Raw genomic sequence first — 25,000 nt, 5'->3', positions numbered from 1 at the left:
TGTGTGTGTGTGTGTGTGTGTGTGTGTGTGTGTGTGTGTGTGTGTGTGTGTGTGTGTGTAAACCAGTCATTTACATATTCACCACTACGAATAGTGTCCCGGCAAGCGAATAACTCAGTGCTCCAGAAAACCAAAACCCTGTATATGTTTATTTATTTGCATTGATTAACATTTTCCCCGAGACAGCGAGAATATTTAGGAGGCGAGGCGAGGCACGCAGATCTAACTGGCTCTCTCTCTCTCTCTCTCTCTCTCTCTCTCTCTCTCTCTCTCTCTCTCTCTCTCTCTCTCCCCCAGTTCCGTTACGTACACCCATGCCACACTGCACCCGCTCCCTCTCCTCTTCTCTCTCTCCTCCCTCCATTCATTCCTCTAATTCTTATCATTCTATTATCCCTCACTCCTCCCTCCCTCACTCACTCACTCATTCAAAGCTTTCCGTTCCTCCCCAAACCATCCCTTCTGTCTATCTCTCTTGCTCCATTTTCTCCTCAATCATGCTCTTCTTTCACCTCACGACATCTGTTTTTGTTCCGTATGTATTATTTATGTATGTATGTATTTATTTACCTATCCGTATGTTTACTTATCCATCTAACTCTTTATCTGTCTATTTATTTATTTCTGTTTTTAGTTATCTGTCTATCTATCTAATTGTCTTTTGTCTGTCTATGTATCTATTTACCCACATAACTACATACTTATCTACCTCACTACCTATCTATCTGTCTATTTAGCTATGTATCTGTTTATCTGTCTATCAATCTATCTATTTATCTATCTATCCATTTATCTACTTATATATTTGTCCATCTATCTATCTATCTATCTTTCATTCTAATTGTATGTCTGCCTGTCTGTCTGTGTCTATCTATCTATGTCTATCTATCTATCTATCTATCTATCCATCTGTATCCTCATCCGGTTCTTCCTCATCCGTCTACGCCCAACTTTTCTGTGTATCCATCCCTCCATCTCTCCCTCCCTCCCCCCAGTTCTCCCTCTTGTTCTTCCCTCTCCCCCTTCTTCTTCCCCTTCGTTGTCCCCCTACCAATTTCACTCCTCACTTCACCTATAGTTCCCAAATTACTGGGTGGCACAGGTAGGCTGGACTCTGATTGATAGGCCTGTGAGCGTCTCTGGTCGGGCCAGTCCGCCGTAGTCTCAGAAGCAACTGCGGCGAGGCGAGATAGCGGCGGTCTCACAATGGGTCGAGGGCTGGGGGTGTGCCTGGCCTAGATCGCTCTCCTCAGGTTGTAAAAAAGAAGGAAGAATGTTGCGTCGTGTGTGGGGTGTCATGGTCATGGTTTGTGAGGCTTAGGTGGGGTCGGGGGGTGAGGGGGTTGAGGAGGAGAGGGTAGTGGGGACGTGTGTGTGTACGAGTATGTGTGTGTGTTGTTGGTGTTATATGCATGTCTAAGGTATTTGTATATGGTTGTCTCTGTCTCTACTTTCTTTTCCGTTTGTTGATTTGTTTTGTCTATGTATCTACAGTATGTATTTGTACTTGTGTGTCTATCTATTGATCTATCTATCAACCTATTTATTCGTATGCTTATCCATCTGTATCTTCATTTAAACGTTTATCGATATGTTTGTGTGTGTTACTACTACCTGTTTGTATATCTATCTTCATGTTTTCTATTTCTTTACCTATCTTTCTATTCATCCATTTATATATTTCTGTATTATGTCTGTATATCTACTTATATGTCTGTGCCTGTGTGTTCGTCAGTCTATCAAAGCGTGAATTTTATGTGAGAATAGGTAATGCTGCTCAGAATGAAGTAGGAACGTAATATTTTATGACCTACTTTTCATATTTTACAGTCATGCTTTGTGGTTGAAAATACCTCACATGACAAGACGCATGTGCCACCAGGAAGCTGACTTGACTCCACGCTGTATCGTTCTTATCAATAACGTCATGGATCACTTGCCCGCCGAGTCGTGACACACCACTGGAGCAACAACTCTAATGCGTACAGTTGGTGAAAGAAGTCATGCTATATTGTGCGAAATACTAAAAATACTTCACATGAAAAATGAGTACCAGACAAGCACTTTTACCTACTATGTCTGCAGTTCTTGGTTTTTGTGGAGCTCTAGCAGTTCATTAGTTTATTGATTAATGTTATACATCAATTCGCATTCGATTTATAGACATGAAATTCAGTGGACTTGGTAACATCATTTCTTGAGCCAACTGTACAACTCTCTTTGCGGATTGAATCTTGCTCGATTGAATCTTGTTAATTAATTTATATATTAATGTTACATACAACCCTTTATATCCCTGGCCTTGGTCCGTTGTATGGTCGTGCTTGGAAGGCGAGTAACCTGCTGCACTCATTTCCATACGATGTGTACAGAATGTTTTAGGAGTTAAGCGTTTATGTAATATAGTGGAAAATAACAAAATAACGGCTATGGTGTCGTATGGTGTCATGTGGTGTAGTGGAAGATAACAAAATGGCAGCTATGGTGAGGCTATGGTATTCGTGGCTGTGGTGGTAGAATACATCTATAGAAAGAGATGGACTTCGATTTCAGCGTTCAAAGTGGATTAATCGGCAGCCGTTAAGGGAGATTATCAGGTTAAGTAAAGAAACTGTCAGCAGATGAGAGGACTTAACCCTTTCAATACCACAACATCGATTTAATAATATTTTACATGTTATTAGATTATTCAATCAAATTAAGGATGAAATTTTTCGTTATCAGGGGTACATAAATCTAGTTATTCATTAAGTACAATTTTATCATATTTACTTTGATAAGTGATGAGTGATTCGGTGAAGTTTAGCAGCTGTCTGTGATACTAAATGGTTGAGAGAAACACGCAAAACACAGTGGAAGTGAGGACAGAAGGTTACTCGAATCCTGACCACGACTGTGCCATGCATAATTGACGCAGCAAATAAATAAACACAAACTCGTGGAAAAATAACGTGCTCTAGTTTATTGATGGCTCTTGCACGGATGTCTGACAACCTCTGCTTTACCCACCGGAAAGGCAACGCTCCATTTCTCGATAATGTGCTTCCTCGACACCTCACTCCGTCACAGCTTTCAGTACTGCACTTCTAACATTTACACCTCGATGTTGTTTACTTCATTCAGTACGACAGGCAACATTGAAACATTGAGGCATAGGAACATTGAAACATATTATCACCCCTTAACCAAATGAGGTATAAACATAAGTAGTTTCAGAAGTGCAGCTCTCAAACTTGATCCAATCCCGTATCAGTTAATAGTAATACGAGTAGCATAAAGAAGATGTAATTCTGTTGTATAATGAAGCAGATGATCTATAACTCATTGAGTACCAATCTTGACACTATGAAATTCTCCAGTGACATCTTGAATATAATGAAATCGATGAAATGGTACTGAGAGAATTACAGCAGCCGTATATGAATACATTCTTATTTCATTATCTTTTTCCCTATTTTAATTTTTATAGAAGTGAGTCGAGCTCTTTGCGTCCTTTCATATTCTTATCATATTCTTCTTTGAAATGTATTATTTATTTTTTTCTGACACACGTTTCCTTCTGACATTGTGTTTAAAAGGGATGTACAAAGGTTCAGATGTTTGCTTGCTGAGAGAGAGAGAGAGAGAGAGAGAGAGAGAGAGAGAGAGAGAGAGAGAGAGAGAGAGAGAGAGAGAGAGAGAGAGAGAGAGAGAGAGAGATTTTACAAACCTTACAGTGTTACGGTGCAGACAAATTATTAACATTATTTTTAAGACATGCATACAAGAATGGAAAACAAGATGAAAATATACGAAAACAGACAAGCATCACTGAATCTATTACTTGTGTGTGTGTGTGTGTGTGTACTCCCTCTGCTCCTATCATTAGAAAAGTGGACATGTGGAGAAAAAAGTGAAGGCAGTTAAGAGAAAAAGAAAAAAGCAAGAACACTGTGAATTTATGTGAACAGAGAGTGCTAATAATAATAGATAAATAAATGCACACACACACACACACACACACACACACACACACACACACACACACACACACACACACACACACATATATATATATATATATATATATATATATATATATATATATATATATAAAGCCAGGAGAGAAGATAAGCAGTCAGGAAGGATTTGTACCAAGGTAACAAATCGTGATCCTAAGATAACGAGTTGAAAGTTTGCAGTGGTTCGTGTTGAGTGGTTCATGTTGAGTGGTTCGTGTTGCGTGGATCATTTTCAGTGGCTCATTTTCAGTGTTTCGCGTTCATTGATTCATGGTCACAGTGGTTCATGTTCAATGCTTCGTGTTCAGTGTCTCGTTTTCATAGTGGTTCATGTTCACAGTAGTTCATATTTATAGTGGATCATGTTCACAGTGGTTCATGGGTCTCCTCGAATGGTGGATGTGAAACGAAACAAAAACAAAAAAAGAAAGAAAAGAAAACGAAATAACATAATAGAGAAACCATAAATGATCATAAATCAAAAAGGAAAATGTCAAATGAAAAAAAATAACAAGTAAGAAAAAAAAAACATAAATGATCTCTTGTGGCAAAAAAAAAAAAAACATAAATATCTAATAAACAAATAAAAATAAAAACAATATGGTCTCTTGTCATAAAATCAAGTTTATAAAGCTCAATCATGAGTGAAAATTGATGATGCAGTAATATAGGTAATGAACATGTTTAATATCTCGTTCCTGGTCTATGATTCAAGAGGCTGACACCGATGAATTAACACCTTCTGGAATATTGGAAGATAATCTATTCATAATCACTAGACGGCCAGAATCAAATTGGTCAAAGTTCTTTTCTCTCTCTCTCTCTCTCTCTCTCTCTCTCTCTCTCTCTCTCTCTCTCTCTCTCTCTCTCTCTCTCTTTTCCTTGGTCAGTCTTGGACACTTCAATAATACATAGATAGATAGATAGATAGATAGATAGATAGATACATGCATACATAGATAGACAGATAGATAGATAGATAGATAAATAGATATATAGATAGATAGATAGACAGATACATAGATAGATAGATAGATAGATAGATAGATAGATAGATAGATAGACAGACAGACAGGCAGATAGATAGATAGATAGATAGGTAGATACGTAGGTAGATAAGTAGGTAGGCAAGTAGGTAGGTAGAAACATATATACATACAAACATACATATATACACAGACAAACAGACAGATAGATAGATAGACACATACTTGTACATAAATAAATAAATAAGTAAACAAACAAGTAAGCATGGCCTTGATACCACACCAGAACATCGGCACAAAACAACATTAGATTCCAGTCTTTTTTATAACTATTGACAAAAAAACGAAGGATGTGCTGTAAATATGATAAGCAAAACGCCAATGTTTATACAAGCCAAAAAACAACATCTCAGATATTACAATCCAGCAAATATTGAGTAATTATGTGTGTCAGCCAATCTAATTCCTTGTATTCCTTGTATTCTCCGTCCTGTGTATGTAAGAAGACAAATAATACGTGGAACTTTCGTAATCAGTCTATTTACGATTCGTACTGAAGGACTCTCATCAATACAAGACCGGACAAGAAACGAGTGTCAGTCAGTGAGTCTCGAGACCTTTACAAGGAGCGAGGCCTGTGAAAATATCATGATCTTCCCAGCCTGATCTTAGTGCATGCGTAAGGATGCTAAGATGGGACTTGCCGCCACCTGCACCAACATCAACTTAAGTAAAAAATAAAATTAAATAATAGGTAAATAAATAAATTAATGAATGAATAAATAAATAAACAAAGGCCTTGCGTTGATTATCCGAGATTGTATCTTGATGTACATGGAAAGTTAAAGCTAATACCTGAATATCTGCATGTTTCATTATCATCATCATCATCATCATCATCATCACTATCATCATCATCATCATCATCATCATCACTATCATCATCATCATCATCATCATCATCACAATCATCATTTTCAGTCCATAATTGCACTGCAGAATAAGAAATCACATCCACCACCACCACCATCAACATCATCATCATAATCATCAGCATCACTGTCATCATTTTCAGTCTATAATTGAAATGCAGGAGAAAACCTCTTCTTTTTTTTCATTTTCCCATCGCCTTGCTATCTCCTTCAAGCCACACACCAGCAAAACTTCCCATCTCATTTCATTCTTCCCATCACGTAATATCGGACATGCAAAAAAACCAGCGGCTTCTGCAAAACATCAGTGTATTTCTTACGAGAAGATTGAGGTGAAGGGAACGCGGCACAGGCAACCAGACAACGAGTAACCACACACCGAGCCTCCAGGAACATCTGAGAAAGACTCGGAGTGTAATGGGAGTTTGAAGATGGGAGTAGAGATGAGATTACGGCGAGGCATGTTGGGGCAGCGGGGATAATGGAGCCCGTGAAATTTTGAACCAGAAAAGATGAGTGAGAGTGGAAATTACCGTGTTGAGTGCAGCAACATTTGTGATGCGATGCGTTTTGTGACATTATGGAAATTATAGTTATAAGCGTATCATAATATTGCTACCGTCACTTGAATATTCATAACCTACGGCAAGTTCCAAAAGTGAACAACAACGCGGCAGGAGTACTTATGATAGGGTCTGTATTTTTTATGCTGGAGATTTTTTAATTATCCGCTGGTCGCCTCGCGGTGTGACGGTCGTCATCCCTGCAATGATTCATCGCCATCAGGACGGAAATGAATTAGTAAGATTTTACTCTATACGAATTAAAAGTCACAGATGGGCGGGACAGGTGAGGCTCGGCAATCATCGGGGGACTAATTGCTGCGTTTAGGGTCGTGTTGACGTGCTGATGGCGCCGCTGCCTCACTAATGGCCACCTGCCACTGCGCCGTGCCGCCAACAACCGTGATTGCTGAAAATTTATTATTTCTAATGATATGTAAAAAAATAAAAATTTTAATCGTAATATGAATGGCTTTGCCACACCCAACACTGAAAAGATGAATTGATTTAAAATATAGTCTTCGACGATATATGTGTACGCGCTCCCCCAACTCACACAACGGCAGTGGTGAGCAAGTGACTCATTCGGACGTAATATTGGAGTTTACATTTCACAAGCACAAGAAACGGTTACATAAATCAATTAAAGTGAGGCGGCCACTAGTGTTACGCCGCTAAGCCTGGGCGAATATTAATACCAGTTTGCACCAGTACTATCACTCCAATCCTAAGACCAAGATGGCAACGATGGACTCATGGTCATAAATTAATTACTCGGAAATATGAACAAATTACCAGAAGCACGAAAAGCAAACGGATAACTAATGGAGATCAAGTGAAATATAAAAATATCAGATTCCTTTTTTAGTTTCACAACTTTCTGACACGAACACACGACCATCACCACTCTTACTTCTCCGTCACTTTCTTTCCTTTCTTTTTATCTTTCCTCCTTCACCACATATTTTTCCTCCTTCTGCTCTTCTTTCTATTCCCGCTTTATCCTTCATTTCTTTTTCTTCTTTTTTTCTTCTTTTACGTCTTCCTCTGTTGGCGGTGTTCGAAATCTTTCTGAAGTGTCGCGGAGGCTGATCAAGAATTCGACCACGCGACTCACCGAAAAGATTTTGTCTTGAAAACTTTGGAAATGATCAAGTCTTGGGGATTTCTTTGGGCCAATACATTTCCATACAGAGAGAGAGAGAGAGAGAGAGAGAGAGAGAGAGAGAGAGAGAGAGAGAGAGAGAGAGAGAGAGAGAGAACGCTAACAACGAGAATAAGAATTAACTAGTTCATTATCAAAACACCCACATTCCGTTTCCACACACTGCTTCCTCGTTTTCACTGCTCTCTCTCACACACACAAACACACACACACACACACACACACACACACACACACACACACACGCCATCCATATTCAAAAGCGAACAATTAGGAGGTCTTTTGCCCGTCCTGCTGGGAGGCACGACACCCGCCTCCTGCTTTCCCTCTGCCTTGTGTCTCGTTCGTTTTCATTTCGCTCCTTTTGGAAACACCCGCGCGCCTTCCCAACCCAGCACCACGCGGCCCTGGAGGCAACCCTGCGGCGTCAGGTGCAGTGTGTTACAAGAAGTACTGAGCGCCAATGTTACTCCCAGACACTGCTAGTCCCGTGTGTCGTCTCTCGCGGTCCTCGTCACCAAGGCATTTGCTACCATCGCTGATCTAAACTTTAAGAAAACGCTGGGGCTGAACTTTGGCGCATTTTTCATTTAAATTCGGTGCGTTGCCGGCCGAGTCTATCTGTCAGTTTGGGAGTTGCAGGCCGGGAGGTTTTCCGTCCCCTTCGTCCTCCTGCGCCGCTCACAAATCAGATCATATCGTTCGTTGTTGCAAAGGAATAAAAAAGGGGAACAAATAAATACGTACGTACATTTTTGCCCCTTGTTTCCTGCAGTGTTTTGGTGGATACTCTTTTTTTTACATGTTCTCTCTGCGTTGTCTCAGATTGAGTGAAACTGTAATGAAGGGCAGCTGGTGGTGGTGGCGATGGCGGTGGTGGTGGTGGTGATATGAGGGACGAGGGTGAAAGAGGTGAAGGGTTGGGAGGGAGGTGAGAAGGGAAGGAGGAAGGAAAGGAAGGGAGAGGGAGAGAAGGAGAAGGGGGAAGGGAGGGAGGACAGGGAGAGGTGAGTGTGGTGAGGGAGGATGGACTTGCCGGCGGGATTCATCAGTATGGATGACTGGATGCTGGTCTCTGCTACCCATATTACGCCCCACCACCACCACCACCACCACCACGACCACTGCTGCTGATGTTACTTCCTATAGCAACATCTCTGCACCTGTGGCCCTGTAGCAAACCCTTTCAACATTTCGCCAAACTCAGTTACACCAAAAAAAAATAAAATACATCAATTATACCTTTAGATACTTTCGTTCAGGGACAGACACAAAAGGCATTAGTGAGTGAAGAGGAGAGAGAAAGAGAGGGAGAGGGAGAGAGGGAGAGAGGGACATGCCAACAAAAAGTAAGCGCATCTTGCGAAATCATCGGCGGCGCAACAACTCACCGGGGTCGTGGCAGCGCACTTAGATGCTTTACACAGATAAGGCTAAAACTAAATGAGAACAGCCACGCAAGATGCAGCGCCACGGCACGAGTGAAGCTCCGGGTGAGGGAGAGAACCATTTCCATCAGAGGAGGTGAGGGAGCAGAGAGTGAAGGGCGATAGACATAGGAGTAACATGGAAGCAGCAGGATGAGTGGAATGGAGGTGAGGGAGTAGAGAGTGAAGGGCGATAGACATAGGAGTAACATGGAAGCAGCAGGATGAGTGGAATGGAGGTGAGGGAGCAGAGGGAAGCAGGAAAGACATAAGAGCAGCACCAGGATGGAAGGGCAGGGGAGCAGCAGGGAAGGCGTGTCAGCAGAACCCGATGAAGAAGGCCAGAGGGAGGCGGGTGACTGGCGGAACCGTAATGAACGTGCGCCGACACTTCGTTAACGGAGATGATGACAACCTTACTACGGCTGGATGAGCGGCACCCACACGACCCCATTCTCTCTCTCTCTCTCTCTCTCTCTCTCTCTCTCTCTCTCTCTCTCTCTCTCTCTCTCTCTCTCTCTCTCTCTCTCTCTCTCTCTCTCTCTCTCTCTCTCTCTCGGTGCCTAGTCAGCCGATAACATTAGGTACTCAGGGGCCACACAATCATCGGTATTCAGTGGTGCTAACTCGTCACCCTCGCGTTACGGTGTCACGCAAGCCAGTCTCGTTATGTACAAGGGGAATCCATACAAGGCTATGCTCTGTGTGCGACTATGCCTCTCAGTTTTATCTTTTGAAATGCCGCTGGAAACAGGATATTGTGACAGTCTATGATATAGAAAAGTAGTTCAAGTCAAAGGAAAGGCACTAGGTGAGCGACATTGATGCATTGACATGACTAAAAAGAGCAACTACATATACATACATAGCAACTACATACAAAGTTACTACATATTGCTTGAGAGAAGGGCAATTAAAACAGATGCATAAGAAATAAAGTGGAGGCATATCTTAATAGTAAGGCAAGTGAAAATAGGCCTCACTTTGGAGTTCGAAATGGCCTCACAGGTTTTTGTTACAATGAAATAATTCTGTTTTGGCTCTTTCGCCACGTCGACCAGCAGCACGCTCCCTGGTCTCACTGTTTAAAGAGGGACCTGCTCGATTTTTTGGCCAACTTAACTTCAACATTTACACATGCACAAAATGGCTTCATAAAACAATCACCTTAATAACTTTGTGACTTTTCAAAAGACACGCGAATCTATATAGCGTTCGTAGCACACTCTGGAAAGCATACACTGTTGTACGTAAATATTTCGAGGGTGTAAAACGTACGAATTTACGAACGTCACCAAAGTAGCACAAAACTCCTCTAAACTCATACATTTGCTTTTTTACAAGTGTTTTAAGGTGCATCACTTCTTGACGGTGGCTCTTGTCTAATAAATGTTGTACTTTTACGTGCTATAATAAACTTGATGATTTACTTGATGTAACGACACCTTCAAAATTAACTTTTCTTGTAAATTGTCACAAAATTTTGAGTTAAAAGAGAAAATACCTCCTGTGAGCTGCGTCCATCATGTGTAGCTTGAAAAACAACATACAGTAGACATGCATGACACGATGGTACGACTGTGTGTGTGTGTGTGTGTGTGTGTGTGTGTGTGTGTGTGTGTGTGTGTGTGTGTGTGTGTGTGTGTGTGTGTGTGTGTGTGTGTGTGTGTGTGTGTGTGTGTGTGTGTGTGTGTGTGTGTGCGTAAGTGAGCGCACGCGTGCGTGTGTGTGCGTGCGTGTTGACCACAAAAGCCTACTCCATGATGGCCGACAGAGGTGTAAGTTTATACCGACATAACTTTCCTTCCTCAGGCGAGTGAAGGACAGACTCAGGGCCAGCGCATGCCAGACACACGTCTCAGCCTGACCACACCATGAAGCAGGAAGAGCTCGCCATTACGCACATGCAAGCTGAGGACGCGGCCTGAGGTGACGCTGGGCGTGCCCGTGGCGTGGAGTAGAGGCAGGTGGGCGGCGGCGAGGACAGTAGCGGCGGGTGTCCACACTCCGCACTCTGCACCGCCACCGACATTCCTCCCACATCACGGAGGAGCAGAGGTGCGGCCCAGCGAACCCTTTTCACTCCCTGCTCCCAGGCGGCCCATTAAATCCCCCTCCCCCAGCTCACTCTGCCCGGCTGGCGTGCGGCGGCGGCCCACACCCACACCTCCCCGCCAGGCCAGGCCGCCTCTGCGGGAACGCCACTGCCGCCGCCACCACTGCCACCACCTCGGGTTCCATCCAAGGCCTTCCACGCACCATGGTAACTAAGGATTTATGTGTGTGTGTGTGTGTGTGTGTGTGTGTGTGTGTGTTTGTATATTTCTATATTATTATCACTGGTGACATCTTTTTTTTGTGTGTGTGTGTTAAATACAATTATGAATATTGAAATACATAATTTTGGAGTGTTGATTCCCAGAGTAGCATTTTTTTTTTCCTAAATTGGCTAGATTTCTTTTTTTTTTTTTTCAGGAGAGGAATATTCCTCTCAAGAATATATAAGCCTTTCACCCTTCAGAATCTGTCTTTTATGTCCACAGATCTCTCGAAGAATTTACTTTTCAGCATCAGATGCCATACGTGATTCTATATATAGTGTTACAAGTAGACTTACGTTATCCTTTAATCATAAAGCTGCGGGGTATTATTGAAAACAAACTGTGCAAAGAATCGAATTTTGAGCTAATGCTAAAAATCACACACACACAAAAAAAAAAAAACTGAAATAGTCTTAAATCATGCAATAACAAACACAGCAATTATCTGAATGTGTTCTATTAATTGTACTGATAAAAGAAATAATAAAAAAAACAAAGCTAACAATATTTGGAAACCATTAATAATGTAAAATGTCGTTATTTATACGCCATTCTTGAATGAATTATCAGGACTGTCCAGCAACAGTCTGTCATCTTGTGTCTGCTCTTAATATCTTCTCTTCATCACCTTTATCTTGTGATGCACCCTCTCTCCTTGTTCCTCATTAAAATCAATAAGAATTTCTGTATATCCATATTGTTAGCTAAAAAGCAAGTCATTGCTAATAGTCAACTAACCTATACTGTTTTTATTCTCGGAAGAACGTTTAGGCGTTGGCCGAGATCCGTTAGCTTATAAGATACTAACGTCTAGTATAGTGCTTTCCCTCACGGATGTCCTTTCATCTGATGATAATGAACCAAATGAGGGAGACTTTCAGCAGACCAGATGACTTGAGATTAAGATTGAGTGGAAAGCAAACAAAACACAGTGGAAGTGAGTGTAAATGGTTGCTCCTTTCTGCTCACATTAATGTTCAGATTTACAGAACATGATCAGCAGCAATGCCTCGTGTTACCTGAAATCTTAGAGACATTTTGTGAAATTAGTGTCTTTGATGAGTTTACGATTCATTCCATCAACAATGGCAGCCCCGAGTCTTCAATTCACAGTCTAAGGAATGATCTAGAAATGATCGTCGGGTGCGCCTGAGGCCTCAACACTTTCCTTCATCAGAGTGAGCGTGGCGTGCAGTGGTGGAGGAATGTTTTTATTTGTATTTTTTTTCCTCTGCCAGCCAATGAATTGTGGAAGATATTCGCTTTATTTACAGTCATGCTCCCCTCTTCAAATCCGTGTTGCTTTCATCCAACGTTCTTGTTTTGCCTTATCATTCCACGAGCAGATGAAACAAAGATATTCTGTACACCCACATTACTGCCCATGCAAGAATTTGTTTATGTCGAAGACACTATTGATCTACAAGTACGTAGTACATACGATGAAAGTGTGTGTGTGTGAGTGTGAGTGTGTGTGTGTGTGTGTGTGTGTGTGTGTGTGTGTGTGTGTGTGTGTGTGTGTGTGTGTGTGTGTGTGTGTGTGTGTGTGTGTGTGTGTGTGTGTGTGTGTGTGTCACTAAAATGCTCCTCGATTTTTAGCAAGCGGAACACTACAGAATTAAGAAATCTTTCCGCACCTCATTCTTCAGCGACGTGTATGACTAATAACCCCCGTCGCGTGAATCACAAAGTCTGCCACTAATAAAAACAACAGTTGCACCTAAACGCACACTGCCCTAAAACAGAGTGCCGGCGAGTCACGAAGGCCTTATCAGGAGCGTGAGTGCTGGAGGGACGGTGAACTCTGGCCCTCTCCACCACCTACCACCCATCACCATCACCACCCACCATCACCATCACCACCAAAACAACACTGGCGCCTGGTGTTATTGTGGCGCAGTTGCATATGAACAGAAACGGTTTTAGAAGGAATCAAGATAAGTCTCTTTTGTGCTGTAGGAGTGATAGGGAGTGGGTGAGAGAGGGGGGAGGGTTGACTACTACCATCTGTGCTGAGTCATTAAAGCACACAGCAGGAAAACAAGCAAATATACGCACCTGCATACTCTCCCTCACTCACTCCGTAATTAATATGAGTCAATACACCAATAAACTTATACTTTTTGACGTAAGTGCATGACAAATCAGGCAAACGCACATGTAATTTGTATATCTGTACGTCATCAGCCCGCCGGGAAGGTACACAAAATAACATATTCACCAACACACACACACACACACACACACACACACACACACACACACACAAAGCGAACCGTACACACGCCATCTCGAAATTAGTGTGACGGACGTGACTACCGACAATAGCTGAAGGCTGGCTGTCGCTCTGGTCACCCTGGCAGTCCTCAGCACACCCTGGCAGCCTTCCACACGCCTTGCTCACCCTTGCAGGCCTCCACACACTCTTACCTCACACACCCTTGCCCCAATCATCCTTGCAGCCCCTCAGAGTTCCTTGCCTAACTCACCCTAGAAGCATTCAGCACTCTATGTCATACTCCCTTGTTTCACTCACCTATGGCTCAGTCACTCTGGCAGCTCTTCACACACTCATCCTTGCCTCATTCCCTCAAAAAAACTACACAAATACACTTTCCAGTACCGTGATACAGTGATATATCTCTACACTGTACACTCTACCCATTCTACACCAGCTCAACAACCCTTTCCTTTACACTCATCCATCTACATTCACTAAATCTTCACTCGCATCATCTCACACCCTTGCTTCCTCTCTATTCCTCTCATAAGGTAGTGTTGTTCAAATGTATTCAGTACCTACAGTGTTGTTCAAACGTATTCAGGTTACTGGCATCGCTCCCTCGTCGCCTTTCCTCGCGGTGGGTGTGGAAAGCAGTAATGAATTTCACAGTAATGAATGTGTGACGAATGACATCGCCACTTCCAGGGTTATGAGTAAAAGGTGTGAGAGAGAGAGAGAGAGAGAGAGAGAGAGAGAGAGAGAGAGAGAGAGAGAGAGAGAGAGAGAGAGAGAGAGAGAGAGAGAGAGAGAGAGAGAGAAATGGTTCTTTGTTTTCTCACGGTCTTGTTGTTATCGTTGTTGTTACTGTTCCTTTTTTCTTTTTTTTTTCTTTGTATCATCATTACTATTCTTATTAATGCTATGAATTACGATCACCGTTATTGTTTATTTACGTTTGATGATATAACTCTGTTTCTACCTGCTGCACCTGAGTTGTAGCAATGTCACACCTGCAATTAGAGTCGTATTTCCATCACACACACACACACACACACACACACACACACACACACACACACACACACACTAAAATATTAAGAGTCCACAGTTCATAATCTATTCACCGTCACGTGGTGTGTCTCCAGCAATCAATCCCAGTAATTCCTCCCAGGGAAGCGCCCCGCCGTTCCCCCCCCGCCCCCCATGCCGTCCCGCATACTCCACCCGTGCCCTGCCCTTCCTTGGCCCTCCCCATGATGTGTTTGTGCAGCGGCGGGGCTCGTGGTCTGGTCTGCGTGGTACCTTCAGGTCACATTAACAAATTAACGCGTTCACTGATGATGACTCACTTCGTTTCCTTCCAAACTGATGTAACTTTTTCAACACCTTCTTATATTTTTCCTTATCGCATTATTGGTTATTCTTTATAGTTATGTGAAGCGATAATTACTGGTGGAAAAGACTTGTGTTCCTTGGGTTCTCAACAGGACTATTTTAAAAGGCCACAAATAAGATCAGTTGGGCTCTCCTGAATGTTTTTTTTTTTTCTCTCCCTTTCTTTCTCTCTTTTTTCATGGTGCATATTCCCTAGAATCATGAAAATTATGTTGAATACCCCTAAGAACTTTCACTAAAGCTATAACGCAGTCGAGGTTAGCCACCTAAAGCACACGAGAATGCAAACCCGGCGCCTAAACCATCCCATGACAACACATCACTATGGCAGACAAGCGTAATTCACAAATATACTTCATGAATAATTTTCTGAAGAATGGAGAGTCCTAATGTGTCTCAGTTTGAAATACCAAGGGTTATGTTATTCAAATCATTCATTATTGCTGGCAACCTCTAAACTTCAGGTAACTGTTAAAAGGTCACCTGTCGTTAGTCTTGGGAGTAATTAAGACAATCGTGGTAGATGAGTGGCGGCATGATTTGTTACACCTTAATAATTAGAAGACATATAATTCATAAATCAGCAAAATACTTCAATGACATCTACAATAACATAAAAGATGCCGTATTACCGGGAGAGTTGAAGACTGCCTAGACTACCACCTGTGTTTGCACCTGCTGCTCTCACCTGTCCAGATTTCCACACCCACGTCAGATCTTCTAACTCACGCCGTGGGCTTTGCTTCCTGCCATGACGTAACAGATCGTGCGAGCGGCTTATCGCAGCATGATCAGTTGGAAGATAACGAAGCAAATCTCTAAGTCCTTTTGATGCACCGCGCGTCCCTAAGCCCCATCTCGCAGCCCCTTGACTCGCCTCTCCCGTCAGCACAGCAGCAGAAGACTACATAAGGGTGCGCACGGCCTGGCCCAACTCATGACTAGCATAGATACGAGGACACATCAGCCGCCTTCGTGTAAAAGTTGACTGATAGAAGCAAGGAAGGAAAACAAATGGGAAAAGAATGCAGATTAGGAAAGCAAGAAGTGGTGACTCTTGATATTTTCTTCTCTTTGTCTCATTTTTGCTGTTTTCTTGTGTATCTCCTATATTACATTATTCTATCTTACTCTGTCATTTTCCTTACTCTATTGATCTTTTTACTCTCCCTTTTCTCCTACTTCTTGCCATTTCCTCGTTCTATTTTATCTTCTCTTTCTCCTACTCGTTATCTTTACCAAAGCGCCTCTTTCTTCTCCTCCTCCCTTTCGTTCCTTTTCTTCCCCTCCTTCCTTCCCTCTCTCCCTATATTTTCTCCTCCCTTTCTCCTACTCTCTTTATCTTTACCAGTGCGCCTCCTCTCCTCTTCCTCCTCCTCCTCCTCCCTTTCGTCTTTCGCCTCTCCCTCCTTCCCTCCTCTCCCCCCACCGGCCACTCACCCCTTCTTCCCCCACCGCCATCACGCACAGCAGCAAAGTTATTAAAAAGTCAATAACTGAGCCCCACCAGTAACCTCCCTCATCAAAGCCCTTCTTTTTCCTCCAGGTTTCTTATTCCTTTCCTCTTTCTTCTTCTTCCATCTTCCCTTTTCCTCCTTTCCGACTGCTTTTACTCATTCTCCTTCTCATTTTCCTTGTTTTGGTCGTTATTTTGGCTTTTTCTGTATTGTGTGTGTGATTTTGTGTCCGGTTTTGTTTGGGTTTAATGGGAGAGTATTCCTTTTTTTTTCTCATCATTTAGTATTTGTATCCTCGTCTTTCATTCTGATAATGTGTTGGGAATATGTGTGGTTTACTTGCCTTTGTTTTATATCTTCCCCTTACTTCCTTCCTTTCTTCTGCCTGCAGTTTTTATTTCCACCAATACCATCACTATAGTTAATGATGTGTCTTCCTCCTCCTCCTCCTCGTTCTTCTGCATCTCCATGTATTTTCTTCTACTTTTTCTTCACTTTCTGTTCCTTCTCCTTACTTAACTCTGTCTTATATCTTCCCTACTTCCTTTCTTCTGATTCCACTGATACCATTACTCTTTTTAATGAGATCTCCTTCTCCTTCTCCTCCTCCTTCTCCTCTTCCTCCTCCTACTCTTAATTTTTGCCAATGCTTTCTTTGACTTTCTTGTCTCCTTATTTTCCTTTTTGTCTTATAAAACTTCTTATATCAATCATTTTCAAACAAAGCAATGGACCTTTATTATTTCTTAGGCCTTTCGCACACGCAGCCAACTTACCCATGTTTCTCTGGCGGCCTCAACTCACTCATGACTGACAGAAGGGTGTCGCTAAACTGCGTATGTCCCTCAGGGGTTTCGAAAGCCATTAGGGTGCATGGAAGGATATCGCTAACTGCGTCACTGGGGACCGATACATCAGCATTAATAATTCCTATCAGTGGCAGTCACGCTTATCATTATCAGTCAGTTACCGCGACTCAAAGGTCTTATGCACGTCACTTGGATGTTGTACCTGCGTGAATCAAGGGACATTTAACTGCAGGGAATGAAGGAGGGAATTCTTGGTGTCAGCGATCAGAAATTCAGTGCTTGAAATATGTTTGTGCGAAAGAAATCTATTAGGTTTGTAAATAAGAATTTAATATGCTATGCCAAAGGGAGAACTGTTGTGTTAGGGGGTAATATGTAAGTTAGCAAAGAAGAAGGAAAGGTTTTAGATCTGATATGCGAAAGGGAAGAAATGTTAAGTCTGCGAGTAAACAAGGATTTCTCATATGATAAATAAAAAGGGAAAAATCTGCTAAGCCTGTGAACAAGTAAGGATTTCTGATATGCTAAACGAAAAGGGAAAACTATTAAGTCTGCAAATGAAAAGTAACGAGATCTGATCTGCTAAACGTGTCAGGGTGGATCTGTTACCTTAACGAAGAAGAATGGGAGGTTTCATTTGTGCTATGCGAAAGAAGAAATCTGTTAATTATGCGAACATGAATGAAATGTTTCTGATCTGCTAAACTCGTAAGGGAAATTGTGTGAAGTTAGCGAATGGTAATTTAAGGGTTAGGATCTGCTAAATGCGTAAAGAAAAAATTTGTTAAGTCAGCGATTAAGAATAAAGTTTCAGGTTTGCTGTATGCGCCACGTAATGTAAACGAAAATACCACTAATTATAAAACTACCATCAAATCAAGGCACAGGAATGTTCTTGGTTTGACCTTAGTCACCTTCGGAGGACATGAGTAAGCAAAACACAGTATTCTTTAAGCAAGCCTTCACACCTCAAGTCAAGGCACATAATGCTGGTTAGGACCGTATTCTTAAACACGGTCTATTTAAAGCTATCGGGATTTTCAGAAGTATTTATAAAAGTCCGGTGACAGATTAAGAAGAATCCTGAATAAAAAAAAATAAATAAAGTAAAAAAAATCAATGAAAACACGACGTATCACTTTTAAGACCTTTATAAACAATCATGCTGAGAGAACAAAGCATTTAAAGATACAAGCCTTATTTCTACATCAGTGTCTTCCCGTCAGAACACTAGCACACCATACCCCTACGAATTCCTAAACTCACCTGAGTCTGGGTTAGCCCTAAGGAGGCGGCCAGCTCCGCGCGTTCCGGCAGGGAGAGGTACTGGGTCCTCTGAAAGATCTTGTTGAGGTGCTGCAGCTGGAGGGAGGAGTAGATGGTGCGCGGCTTCCTCATCTTCTTGCCCTTGCCGTTGACCCGCACCCCGTCCAGCTCGTGCTTGTCTGGGGGAGAGACGAAGACGGTGAGTGAATGGGGGAGAACAATCGTAACATCCTTAAAGGAGGACTAAGAGGAGGTGTAGGATTTTGGTGAAGTGAGTAGGAGAATAGTAGTATCGTGGTAGGAAGAAGAGGAGAACCAGGATTTGGGAGAAGTGAATAGTGATTAAGTTGGAAGAGATAGATGAAATAATAGGAATAGTATTAGTACTGGAGATGATAGACACGAGTGAAGTAATAAAGAAAAAATACATCAAGCTAAATAGACTACACATGTGCTTACAACGTATTTTCAGAAGAAGCGAGACTACAAAAACAGGGGTTGTTGTAATTAAAGATAAGGACGAGAAAGACCAACAATACGTGAACTCTAACGACGCCAAATGGTAAACGACGCAATAACGCTCGTAATCTCATCGCACTAATTAGTTCTCGTCCTCAGAACAAGATCATGTGAAGATACAGACGTGGAAATGATTAACTTTATCTGCCACGTCTCAACTTTTTTTTTATAGTCAGGTCAAAGTTTGCGTTTGTTGGAGTGTTCATCATAATTCTCTCTCTCTCTCTCTCTCTCTCTCTCTCTCTCTCTCTCTCTCTCTCTCTCTCTCTCTCTGCCCTTCCCTTCCTCTTCCTCTCACTCTCTCCTTTACTTTCCTTCCCATCCTATTCTTCTCTTTTTCCTTCTCTCCCTCTCCCTCTCTCCTATCCCTCTCCCTCTCATTCTCCTTCCTTCTCCTTCCCCAGTCCTCCTCCAACCTCCAAAACATTAAAACACTTGCTTAGGGAGAAGTATAAACACTCACACCATTAATTATTCTGTCACTTCTCTCGCCTCTCCTCGCCACTGTCCGTCACTGGCATCACCCACCACCACCACCACCACCACCATCTAGCACACACAGCTCACAACCTCCTCCTCACGCCGCCCCAATAAACGCGAACCGACAAATAGCCTTCGTATCGACGCCAAATAGGGGAAGAGAGGTGTATCAACACTCCCAATCGGCGCTAATTAGAACTCAGGTAATGGGCGCAGTAAATCACAATCACTGGACTAACTAAGGTGCTTGCTGGGACTACTCAAGCGGGGCATTCATCAAGCTGTCCCGCCACGCCCCTCCCGGCTCCTGGCTTGTCATCAGACCTGCAGGGGTGGGTGGGTATGACTTTGACTCGCTACCGTCTCCTTATTTTTATTACTATCCTTGTTTACTTTGGCTTAATGTGGATAATATATATGTTAGCCGCATTAGTCACTGCAAATAGCCCAATTGTCACTTCATACGTTTCTGCTCCTCACTTTTAATTCTCACTAATCATTTCTCGGAATACAGTGCCATTAGTTATGTTATTAATAATTACTGCTGGCTTGGCTGTTCCTGGAGACAGAGAGGCGTGCGAACTGAATCTTTGTCATCACCACCTCAGCTTTTTGTTCACGCCATTAGATTGTGTACATGTAGACTAGACAACATTACGAGGAGAGCAATACAGGATCACCAGTAGCTCAACTCCACACTTCAGTCTGTCCACACTTCACGGCCAGACCTGTCACTCAACACACCTCACCACGCTCCAGCAAGAATACAAGAGTCGTATTGGCCTGTAACTGCTAAATAAATATTCTAAATATGAGCAAGAGAGAGAGAGAGAGAGAGAGAGAGAGAGAGAGAGAGAGAGAGAGAGAGAGAGAGAGAGAGAGAGAGAGAGAGAGAAAGAGAAAGAGAGAGAGAGACCAGCAACTTATCTACATATATATACCTGCCATTCACTTTTGATTCATGAATAACCTTACCACTACCACCTTTTCATCCTTCCCTCCATCCTTCTCTCCTTTCCTTCTTAGTTCCTTCCTTACCTTCCCTCCCTCGCTCTCTAGCCTTCCTTCCTCTCTTCTTTCCTGAAACCTTTATTTTAATTCATATATAAACTCTACACCTCCCCTTTCCCCCCCCCTCTCTCTCTCTCTCCCTCTCTCTCTCTCTCTCTCTCTCTCTCTCTCTCTCTCAGTCAGTACACTCAACACCCCCACCACCGCCAACACACACCCCTCGGTCATAATGAAAATATTAATAAACAATGAACCATGCACCGCTAGCAAGAAGGGGAGACTCGGAGGCGTTGTTTGTTGCCTCAAGCTGAAATTAAACTCCAATGCTGCTTACAACACAAAGCTTTCAAGCACTGGAGGGTGACGGGAATGGCTGTAGCAGTGGTAGTGGTGGTGGTGGTGTTGGTAGTAGGGGTCGTGGTGATGGTAAGGGTAATGCAACTACTAGTGGAGGGAAAAGAGTAGAGGGAGTGTTAATAATTGCACCCATAACTTGTATTTTAGCATCATAATAAATAGTTGTGTTCCGAGAAAAGTATCCATGACCGCCTGTATGAAAAGTATATATGGGATCATAAGGAAAGGGAGAAGTTTTGAGGTGGTTGACCCGTAACAGAGAGAGAGAGAGAGAGAGAGAGAGAGAGAGAGAGAGAGAGAGAGAGAGAGAGAGAGAGAGAGAGAGAGAGAGAGAGAGAGAGAGTCTGTAAATCTTAAAATATTACGGTGTATATCATTAACATTTTTATACAAGAATGGTAAACAAAACAAAAACAAAGGAAAAGAAAAGAAAACAGGCACTGAATCCATCACTTGTGTACGTGTGTGTGTGTTCGTGTGTACGTGTGTGTGTGTGTGTGTGTGTGTGTGTGTGTGTGTGTGTGTGTGTGTGTGTGTGTTTGACATCAGGAAAATGTTAACACTAAACAGTAAAAGTAGATGGGAGGAGTCGAAAGCTGCATACATCCTTGGAAATATAATACTCTCTCTCTCTCTCTCTCTCTCTCTCTCTCTCTCTCTCTCTCTCTCTCTCTCTCTCTCTCTCTCAAGCAATCGTTATGTGACAGGAAAGACAAACCCAAACCCTTCAGACTTCAGTGTTTGTTGCTGCCGAAGGAAACCAACTTGATTTTACTCGCTCGACAAAGTGAAGCATTCGTGTGATGAAGGTTGCCTTATACTGCTCACAACCGCGTGCAATCTCGCTGCTGTTGAGGTTAGATACGTGATCAGGGGGGTGGTGGTGGCTTACTGTTACCTTTGCAGTTGTTATTGTTGCTGTTGTTGTTGTGGTGTTGGTGGTTGGTTAGCGGAATTATCGTTGTTATTATTTTTTATTATTTTTGTATTAGTTTTGTTGTTGTTTTTGTTATTGTTGTTGTTGCTGCTGTTGTTGTTGTTATTGTTGGTGTTGCAGTAGTAATAGTAAGGTGGCAAAAAGCATCATTAATATTGACAGCTCCCACTAGTGTCGGCAGTAATCATCTCATCCAAAATTAACACAACACAGGTCGTAAACACACACTGTTAAAAATGCAATGAACGGAAGTCGTGAGCACACTTTCATTTTACTTTTGCAGGGCGTGACTCAAATCCCACCAGGGCGGGGCCAGACCAATAGAGGCCAGCTTGACTCTTTCTGCCTCCTCGCCTCCCTCTCATGTACCAGTAATTCCTCCCTCCATTCAACGCACTGTAATATTGAGTTCGCTTCCCCGTCGCCGCCGTTCAAGTGATGAATATCCCAACACTTCCATTCCCGCGAAAACTCTTTATGTTATCGAATACAATTTGCACCTCGAGAGTCTGAAAGAGGAAGAGGTGACTTTTCCCCCTCTCTTCTTTCAATCACAGGAGCGAGGCACAGAAATGTTATCCATGAGGGCTTTGCATTTGGTGGTCAGTGATGCATAATGTAATAAAGGTGATAATGCTTGTGGGGATACAAGTAATAGAGGTGATGATGATATTAGTCTGTTGTAGGAAAGGTGGTGTTGGAATAGGGTGGTGGTGGCAGTAGTAGTAGTAGCAGTAGTAGTAGTAGTAATAGTAGTAGTAGTAGTAGTAGTAGTAGTAGTAGTAGTAGTAGTAGTAGTAGTAGTAGTAGTAGTAGTAGTAGTAGTAGTAGTAGTAGTAGTAGAAGTAGTAGTTCAGAAGATAATCAAAGTTATTAATGTTATTGTTGTTGTTAATATTGTTGTTTTCATTGTTTTTTGTTCTTGTTCATCTTTATTTTCCTTTTTTTTGTAACAATACTATTATTTTTATTGTTGCTGCTGCACCTGTGGTTACTGTCGTAAATGTTACTGCTGTCATTGATGTTCTTCACGTTACGGTTGAGGTTTTTCCTTGACTGACAGAATTATAGTTAAGGAAAAGATGGATGCTGGTCGTAGAGGGAAGTGGTGTAACTGTTATTGCAATGGCGCTGTGTCGGTGGTGGTCTGTTGTGGTGCAGTCTGTGGTGGCGGCGGTGGCGGTAATAGTGGCAGTGGTAGTGGTGGAGGCGGGGACGGGGGCAATTGAGATGGAAGAAGGGATAACATTAGTGATGTGGAGACGGTTGTAAGAGAAGCATTAGCAGTGGTAGTGGTGGTAGTGGTGGTGGAGGAGGCATAGAGAAGTGTGGTGGTATTAGTGGTGGTGGTGATGGTGGCGGAGGAGGCAAGAGGGCTGATGGTAGTGATAATGGCAGTCAGCAGCGGTGGACGTGTTACTGAAAGGTGTAGCAAAGAAGAATAAAGAACAATGTCATGCCCGCCCTGTCATTACTGTCACCTCGCACACTCCTTCCTCTCAGAACTCTCTTGACCTCACCCCTCTCTTTGTCACTCTCACTTCCATCATACTGTACACATGCACACTTCCAGGCCATCCATAGACAGCTGTGGGGACTGTACACTGTGATTGTTCCTCTTTATATAGTACCAAACTGGCAAAACTTCTGGAAACTTGATAATTACAATTTTTGAAGCAACGAGCTGAGATATTTATTTTTTTTTTGTATCCTAAGCCACCTTCCAGAACACGTAAAGTAAATAATAATATCAATTTTCATCCATCTGTCTCCATACAATTATCTCTGTCTTTGAATCCGTGCTCAGAGAAAATACTGAGACATCTACTGTAATACCAACACATATTATTCTTACCATACTAATAAACAATAAATAAATACACTCAAACTCCGTTCGATCTTTTTAACTGCTGGCCATCAATTATCAACTCTCGCATCCCAAAACCTTAACTAAAGATCTGAACTGAAAGCTTCACTAATTCATAATTGGAAAAAAACATTAATGAGATGCAGTGTGCCCGAGAAAGACACCAGAGCATTGCCCACCACTCACACCCTAATGTTACGTAAGGGACAGTCTTTGATTCCCGTACGCGTTCCAGTGCTCGACCTTAAGCAAGCTGACACACAAGGAATGCAACACTGCTGCTCAATACGGTGGCGGCAATACCTATACTGCAACTTGTTCACATGTATATTTTGTTACACACAATGCTTCACAATGGCTCAGAGAATTGAAATCGTGGAGAAAAACAATCTAGTCTGTTCTTTATACTTAAATAAACGTAACACATCAAGGGGGGATTATGGAAATAACCTTAGCCTACTAATTTCCAGACACCGTTTATTTCCCGGTAAATTACGACTGTTTTCCAAGTAGTGATCTAGACAATGAAACATCACCACTGAAAGTAATGAAATGAATGAATTTAAATCTAGTATAGCTAATGTTATTTCAATATTATTACACTAACATGTCATTTTTTTTTTTCACAGTTCGATGTCCTTAAAATCGCCATTTACTGACCCCAGTACAGCTTCAGTCGAGTAAAGTTCCCAAGAAGGCGTAAGCGTCCAGGCGGCGAGAGGAGGAGGAAGTAAATGGAAATGTTTAGCCTCCACCACACCACCGCGGCTCGAGTTATTGATGCCTCTCTTCTCTCTTCCGTCTCTCCAATCCCTTCCGCCTTTGCTCGCTTCCCCCAGACACAATTTACACCTGTCTTTTACTCTTTCTCTCCACCTTCTCAGAACTCGAGTTTCTTTCCCTCTGCCTCACACACAGGTGGTTCAACGGACATTAGGTGATGTAGAAAGCTGCTTTTATTTACAGCCTTTTTACTCAAGCAGGTCAGTGCACTGCAGACAATGGCGCCGCGGATTTAGTTAGAAACACGATTGGAAAGAGTTTACCAGATAGCTATAGGAGTTCAATGTATAATAAGGTTCAACATTATAAGGTAAGAATAAAAACTAGCTTAATATAAAAACGAAGGACTAAATCAGATAACTTTGTCATATTAGTACAGCAAAGAAAAAAAAAATCTCCTCAAAAAAATAGCAATAAGTCACAGAAAGAACAGTACAAACTAACCAAATCAACGACAGCCACAACAACTACAACACGAACAACAACAACAAAAACAGCAA

At 42.3% G+C, this 25,000-nt stretch overlaps 1 protein-coding gene across 1 annotated transcript in view; it reads right to left on the bottom strand.

The window, feature by feature from the left end:
- LOC135114706 (homeotic protein distal-less-like) overlaps window positions 1-25,000 on the bottom strand; it is a 67,372-nt gene that overhangs the window by 7,979 nt on the left and 34,393 nt on the right. The window contains exon 3 of the mRNA XM_064030647.1: window positions 18,547-18,725. Coding sequence (XP_063886717.1) covers window positions 18,547-18,725 — 179 coding nt within the window. The remainder of the gene's footprint in view (window positions 1-18,546; window positions 18,726-25,000) is intronic.

Source organism: Scylla paramamosain, chromosome 2 (assembly GCF_035594125.1).
Source record: "Scylla paramamosain isolate STU-SP2022 chromosome 2, ASM3559412v1, whole genome shotgun sequence".
NCBI lineage: Eukaryota > Metazoa > Arthropoda > Malacostraca > Decapoda > Portunidae > Scylla > Scylla paramamosain.
The sequence above is the reverse complement of the archived record's forward strand: the minus strand, read 5'-3'. Positions and strand labels throughout refer to the sequence as shown.